The 7,601-nt window shown below is 36.1% G+C and overlaps 1 protein-coding gene across 1 annotated transcript; it reads left to right on the plus strand.

The window, feature by feature from the left end:
• Positions 1-299: 299 nt before the first annotated feature.
• LOC101295418 (probable exocyst complex component 6-like) lies at positions 300-3,412 on the plus strand. Its single transcript, XM_004299363.1, has 2 exons — positions 300-468; positions 859-3,412. The coding sequence occupies exon 2, from the start codon at positions 874-876 to the stop codon at positions 3,241-3,243; it is 2,370 nt and encodes a 789-aa protein (XP_004299411.1). The 5' UTR covers positions 300-468; positions 859-873; the 3' UTR covers positions 3,244-3,412.
• Positions 3,413-7,601: the final 4,189 nt, after the last annotated feature.

Here is a 7,601-nt window from a genome sequence, read left to right on the forward strand (position 1 = left end):
AATTTTGGTCAAATCAAGCTCGGTCTAATTAAACCTAGTGAATTTCAAACTATTCCGATCTAAAACATCAATGCCAAATACTTGACTAGGAGAACAACAGTCTGAGAAACCAACACGAGTGCATAACGTTTGCCTTGTTTGGTAGTCACTAGTGGGCGAGTAACCCAATGTAAATATCCCTAATAAACCAGGATATTTTCCTCAAAAAAGAAAAAGAATAGGAATGTTTTTCATCTCTTTACGCCACGTGGAGGCATCAGAGAGCATCTGTAAAAGGCACACTCTCGCCCAAAGCCACTGCCCTAGCTCCAAAATAAACCAAATTCACCCAAGTTAGGGATTTTCAGAGGTGGGAAACCCAAATTGGGGTTAAAAAATTTCAACTTTTTGGGGTTTGAGTGTGTGCAGCTGATTCATCAGTGGATTCATGCCCTTGTGTTCATCCAAATCCTACAGCCAATTCAACTGGTAAGCCCTTCTAATTGTGATCCTCTCTCTCTCTCTCTCTCTCTCTCTCTGTGTTGGGTTGCTGTTTATTATTGGAATAATGGGCAAAGATTGGAACGTTATGGAGTTCTATTGTGTGGATTGTACTGTTCAAGTTTGGGGTTTGTTAAAGATTTGATTTTGATATGCTTTATGTTTAATGTGTTTGTTTCCTTTAGTGAAAGTTTAATCATTTTAAGTGTGAAAGTTGCTGGCTTTCTATCAAGAGAATGGATTAATGTCATTGTTTAATACCATGTTTGTAATCATTGTTTGATTAGGAATGAGTAAGATATATGTTTTTCGTGTGTGATGTTTGCTCAGATTGTAATTTTTATTTACTGTTTCATTTGGTATGGTTTGAATTTGAAGGGTTTTAGTAGAGAAATGGATTCGAAATCCAAGAGAAGAATTTCTGTGGAAAATGGGGATGCCGGGGAGGACTTGGTTCTCGCTACGTTGATTGGGAATGGAGATGACCTGGGTCCTATTGTCAGGCATGCATTTGAGATGGGGAGGCCGGAATCACTCCTTCAGCAGCTCAAGCATGTGGTGAGAAAGAAGGAAGCTGAGATTGAGGACCTCTGTAAGACTCATTACGAGGAGTTCATTCTTGCAGTTGACGAGCTCCGTGGGGTGTTGGTGGATGCTGAAGAGCTGAAAGGGGAGCTATCTAGTGATAATTTCAAGTTGCAAGAGGTTGGGAGTACTTTGTTGGTTAAACTTGAGGAGCTTCTCGAGTCTTATTCAATTAAAAAGAATTTGGCCGCAGCTATCAAAATGTCCAAGAATTGTGTACAGGTGCTGGAGCTCTGCGTCAAGTTTAACAAGCACATGTCCGAAGGCCAGTTTTACCCAGCATTGAAAACCTTAGATATGATTGAGAAAAGTTACTTAAAGAATGTTCCTGTCAGGACACTAAGAATGGTCATAGAGAAGAGGATTCCATTGATTAAGTTGCACATTGAGAAAAAAGTAACTAGTCAATTCAATGAATGGCTGGTTCAGATAAGAAGTTCCGCAAAGGATATTGGACAAACAGCAATAGGCCATGCTGCTTCTGCGCGCCAGAGAGATGAGGAAATGCTGGATCGGCAAAGGAAAGCAGAGGAACAGAATCTTCCGGGGTTGGGAGACTTTGCTTATACTTTAGATGTTGAAGAGATTGAAGAAGAGTCTGTGTTAAAGGTGGACCTAACTCCTCTATATAGGGCTTATCACATCCAAAGTTGCCTAGGAATCCAAGAGCAGTTTTGGGAGTATTACTATAGAAATCGATTGTTGCAGCTTAATTCAGACTTGCAAATCTCTTCAACACAGCCCTTTGTTGAATCCTATCAAACTTTCTTGGCTCAAATTGCAGGATACTTCATAGTGGAGGATCGGGTCCTGAGGACTGCTGGAGGCCTACTATTAGCTGAACAAGTTGAAACAATGTGGGATACAGCTGTAGCAAAATTGAAATCTCTGTTAGAGGTTCAATTCTCCCAGATGAATTCTGCAACCCATCTTCTCTTGGTGAAGGATTATGTGACTCTGCTCGGCTGTACTCTTAGACAATATGGGTATGAAGTGGGACCACTTCTTGAGACACTTAACAAGAGCCGAGACAAATATCACGAGCTTCTTTCAGAAGAGTGTCGTCAGCAAATTGCCAATGTTATTGCCAATGATACCTATGAGCAGATGGTTTTGAAAAAGGAAAGTGACTATGAAAATAATGTCTTGTCCTTCAATCTCCAGACAACAGATATTACACCGGCTTTTCCATTCATTGCACCATTCTCCTCCACAGTACCTGATGCTTGCCGAATTGTCAGATCATTCATCAAAGGGTCTGTTGATTACTTGAGTTATGGGACACATAGTACTGTCTACGATGTTGTGAAGAAATATATGGATAAATTCTTGATAGATGTGTTAAATGAGTTGATACTTAATACTATTCAAGGTGGCAGCATTGGTGTCTCTCAGGCCATGCAGATTGCTGCAAACATATCTGTACTTGAAAGAGCTTGTGACTTTTTCCTTCGACATGCAGCCCAACTATGTGGGATTCCAACTCGTTCAGTTGAGAGGCCTCAAGCTGGTTTAACTGCTAAGGTAGTTCTAAAGACTGCAAGGGATGAAGCTTATCATGCTTTGCTGAATTTGGTGAATGCCAAGTTGGATGAGTTCATGCAACTGACACAAAATATTAATTGGACTTCAGAGGAACCAACACAGGGTGAAAATGAGTACATAAATGAAGTTGTTATATACCTCGATACTCTTCTGTCCACTGCCCAACAAATCTTACCTTTGGATGCTCTGTACAAGGTTGGGAGTGGAGCTCTTGATCACATTTCCAACTCTATAGTATCAGCTTTTCTTAGTGATAGCATAAAGAGGTTCAATGCAAATGCAGTTATGGGTATCAACAATGACTTGAAGATATTGGAGTCTTTTGCAGATGACAGGTTTCACAGTACTGGCTTGAGCGAAATTTACAAAGATGGAAGTTTTAGAGGTTTCTTGATAGAGGCAAGACAACTGATAAACCTTTTGTCAAGCAGTCAGCCAGAGAATTTCATGAATCCTGTGATAAGGGAGAAAAATTACAATACTTTGGATTATAAAAAGGTGGCTAGTATCTGTGAGAAATTCAAGGATTCTGCTGACGGGATATTTGGAAGCCTTTCTAACAGGAATACCAAGCAAAGTGCTCGTAAGAAATCAATGGACATGCTTAAGAAAAGATTGAAGGACTTCAACTGAGACATGAAAAATCTGTCTGCATTAGAATTAGGAGCTGTTTTCCCCCTTGATTATTAATATATTTTTTCCCAGTGTTCTCTTGTTTCTGTTCAGAATGCATGGGAGTGATTTGTTGTTCCTTATAATTTGTACTCGTATTATAAATTTTCTGCGCAGACCTTCTCCTGGTAATTGTAGCATAATTTGTTGCCTAATAGATGTATTATCTAGGATTTCCATAGTCTTAGACTCTATGTAGTGGTGGTGCATGTAGTCTGTTTCTATTGCTTTTGAACTACTGATAGTGGCATCCTTTCTGTTTCGTTGGGGTTAGCTTATTTTGGTCCTCTCCCTTTGGGGTAGTGGTTGGTTTAGAGCAAGCATTGGGCAAGGTTAACGGGATATTTAAACTTCTTTGCTAATACTGAAAGGTTTCTGTTGCTCTGTACTACTGATCGTGGCTTCACCCTGATTTTGTTGAGGTTATAATTGGACTGTATTCTCCCATTTCCTGGTTGGATTGATAATCATCATCCAAGGGAATACTCATGTTCATTGCCACCGCTGAGATTATTTAGTCTGTGTTTGCTGAAACTTGTTATAGAAGTATACGTGTCGTCTGGTAATGCTAGGTGCCTAGGTTCCATCATCATTGGCTTCAGCCATCCAGCTTCTGGCGTTGCTTGCAGTCCCTTCTGAAGAAACTGATGCAAACCATCTGCAGATTGAGGGTTTGGTACTAACATTGATGTGGCAGAGTGAAATGTCCTACAGTTTTCCAAATCACAGAATTTAAATTTCATTCTTTTTGGAAGGAAAAATCTTTCAGTATATTAATATACGGATACATCAATGGTTGGCTAGATCATTATAATGAGTCAGTGACCAGCCGAATTCGAGAGAATCTCCAAATTCTCTGAAGTTAATTTCATGTCAATTTGCAAACCAATCAAAACATATAGAGGATTGGCTACTGAAATGAAAGAGTTTGTTCATTGGAATACATTATCAGTGTAATTCACGCTAAGTTTGTTTATTTGGAGCATACATATGAGCTCTCATAAAGAAAAACAAAACATTGCATGTTCTGGATTAATATTGGAGTGGCAATAAAGTAGTGAATATGCAGTTACACACTTACACACATGAATTATATTCAGGTGAGCTACAATTTATGTGACTGCTATTTGTGGGAAGAAGAAATAAAAGGGACTTGGCGGGCAGTGCACTTGAAAAATCCTAACGTGTCCTACAAATGATCAGTCACCCAAAATTTGGGGGCGGTGTGAGGTATTAGAGACAACTAATATTTAGTTTATACTAGATTGGCTGTCTTAGTGATGAATTTCTTCCGATCTTCCTCTTCTTCTTCTTGTTTAATTTTCTTCTGTTTCTTCTTTCTCCCCTTATTTTTCTTCTTCTGGATTCCTTTCTCTTCCCTCACTGGTTATCCCCTAGTTCTCTTCTCTCTCTGTCTGCGTTTGTTGTCTTTTCTCTATAGAGTCTACGTTCATAGCCCTCCTTGGTCTCTTCCACCTCACTTAAATGATGGGCAAAACTGTCACTATGAACAGTGTATCAACAATGAAACACCTGACTCTGAATTAATATATAGTGAATTAGAATTATACCCGCGCGGTGTATACATTTACGGTGTGTTTGGATGTGGGTGGATTTCCAAGAATTTAATAAAAAATAAGGAATTCTCAATTTCTTAAGACGGTTTTTCTCGTTTGGATACTTATCCCATGGAATTAGCAATTTTCACGGGAAAATAATCTTGAAATTTGGGAGCTTAAATTCCCGACTTGAATTCCTCACAAAATAAGCATCATTTGTCAATTTCTTCAACTAAGATTAGTCTGAATACAAATTCTTGTCATTTTAAAACTCTACATCATAAAATCCAAACAATGAAATTCTCAATTAATAGGATTTAAATTCATGGAATTGTAATTCTTATGATTTTGAAATTTCTATGGACACATCATGAAATTCAAACAATGAAATTCTCAATTAATAGGATTTAAATTCATGGCATTGTAATTCCCATGATTTTGAAATTTCTATGGACATTAAAATTACTTTATCCAAAAACAACGTTATGAACCTAGTCAATGGGTTAATTGATTGATATAAATGTTTCTGATATGTACTTCATAGAATGTTATACATGCAAATTATATTCAGTTGTTATGCTGATTATATATCTAGAGTTAATGACAATATTATGGTTTCTTAAAAATAACAGGGGCAAAATGGTCAGTATATCCGCCCCTTGGCACGGTGTAGTATCCACATTATGTATATTCCACATATGTATAAGAGCTATCACAAAAACAACTTTTATATAACAAAATATCTAGTCTTGTATTCTACCCAAAATATAAATGCTCCAATTGTTTTGATTTGTAAGATTTAGGAGGCAGAAGAAAAATCTAAATTACCTGTCTAGTCTTGTATCTTATCTAGAAAAATCTAAATTACCTGTTTCAGAAAAAAAAAAAATCACTGTTGTTAATGAACAGGGTAAAAACACTGTTCATAGGCTGAATACAAATTCTTGAATTCCCGACTTGAATTCCTCATAAAATAAGCATCATTTATCAATTCCCTTAACTAAGGTTAGTCTGAGTACAAATTCTTGTCATTTTAAAACTCTATATCATGAAATCCAAACAATGAAATTCTTAATTAATAGGATTTAAATTCATGGAATAGTAATTCTCATAATTTTAAAATTTCTATGGACATTAAAATTACTTTATCCAAAAACAACGTTATGAAGCTGGTCAATGGGTTAATTGATTGATAGAAATGTTTCTGATATGTACTTCATAGAATATTATACATACAAATTATACTCAGCTATTATACTGATTATATAAGCTATTATACTGATTATATATCTAGGGTTAATGACAATATTGTGGTTTTTTAAAAATAACAGGGGAAAATTCTTGGTGCGGTGTAGTTTCCACATTATGTATATTCCACATATGTATAAGAGCTATCACAAAAACAACTTTTATACAACAAAACATCTAGTCTTGTATTCTACCCAAAATATAAATACTCTAATTATTTTGATTTGTAAGATTCAGGATGCAGAAGAAAAGTAAAAAATGGAAGGTAAAAAAATCTTTACCGAGAGAAAGCCTATCTAAAAAAAATCTAAATTACCTGTTTACCAAAAAAAACAAAAAAAAAAAAACTGTTCATATGCTTAGGCTTATGAACAATCGACCAAGCTTTAGTAATAGATAAATTTGTATTGAAATGTATTCTTATTTATTAAAGAGTAAAAAAGAGAATAAGCAAAAAAACTGAACTTTTATAGACTTGACTACAAGATTGTAGTCAGATTCCAACAATCAGATAGATAGATATTAGGGCAGCAAAGCTGGTAATTGAAAAAATTACACTTCAAATAATATAACGAAGGAGCAGAATGAACAATTGAACATGACAAGTGTGGTGAGTTAAATAAGTATTAGATCTCAGCATAGAATTTCAGGACAATTCACAAAGAAAAATAAATAAATAGAAGCAAGTTTAATGTTAAAATGATGTTATAGATCCGCAACTATAGCTTCTTCAAGTAATATTACTTTCTGTAATCTCCTTGATGCTCTTTGCTATGTTTCCAGTTTTCTAGATATAATATTTGAGCCACAAATGCCGAAAGAATCCAATTTTTTTTCTTTTTCGTTTTGTTTTGGTTGAAGGAATCAAAGAATCCAAAAGCAATAAGGAAACAACAAAAAAACATGATTATATGATTTATATCTTTAGCAAATTTCATAAAAGTCCACATTGAGACATTCTCTCCCGTCACTACCAGGACAAGCACTTTAGCCGACGAAAATTTTTCGTCGGCCTGTCAGCTTAATTCGTCGGCTAAGATTTCGTCGGGAAAAGCTCGTCTGTGGTGACTTTAGCCGACGACACACGTATAAGTCGTCGGCTATAGTCCAGACTTTAGCCGACGATATTATTTCGTCGGCTATAGTCCAGACTTTAGCCGACGACATTATTTCGTCGGCTATAGTCTATACTTTAGCCGACAACATTTTTTGTCGTCGGTTATCTGCAAAACTTTAGCCGACGAATATTTTAAATTATTCGTCGGCTAAAGTTTGTAATAAAAAAATAAAAAGATCTATGGCCGACGAAATATAGCTGACGAATTAAAGCATATTTCGTCGGCTAAAAGTTATTTTAAAAAAAAATAAAAAACTTTAGCCGACGAATTAAGGGTTTTTTCGTCGGCTATAAGTCTATTCCAGTAAAAAAAAAAACCCCCGAAATTTCTGAATTACCATTCCAAGCAAGCTGCAAAATACACCAAAACATTCCATATTCCATATAACCAACAA

This window comes from Fragaria vesca, linkage group LG5, assembly GCF_000184155.1.
Source record: "Fragaria vesca subsp. vesca linkage group LG5, FraVesHawaii_1.0, whole genome shotgun sequence".
Lineage (NCBI taxonomy): Eukaryota > Viridiplantae > Streptophyta > Magnoliopsida > Rosales > Rosaceae > Fragaria > Fragaria vesca.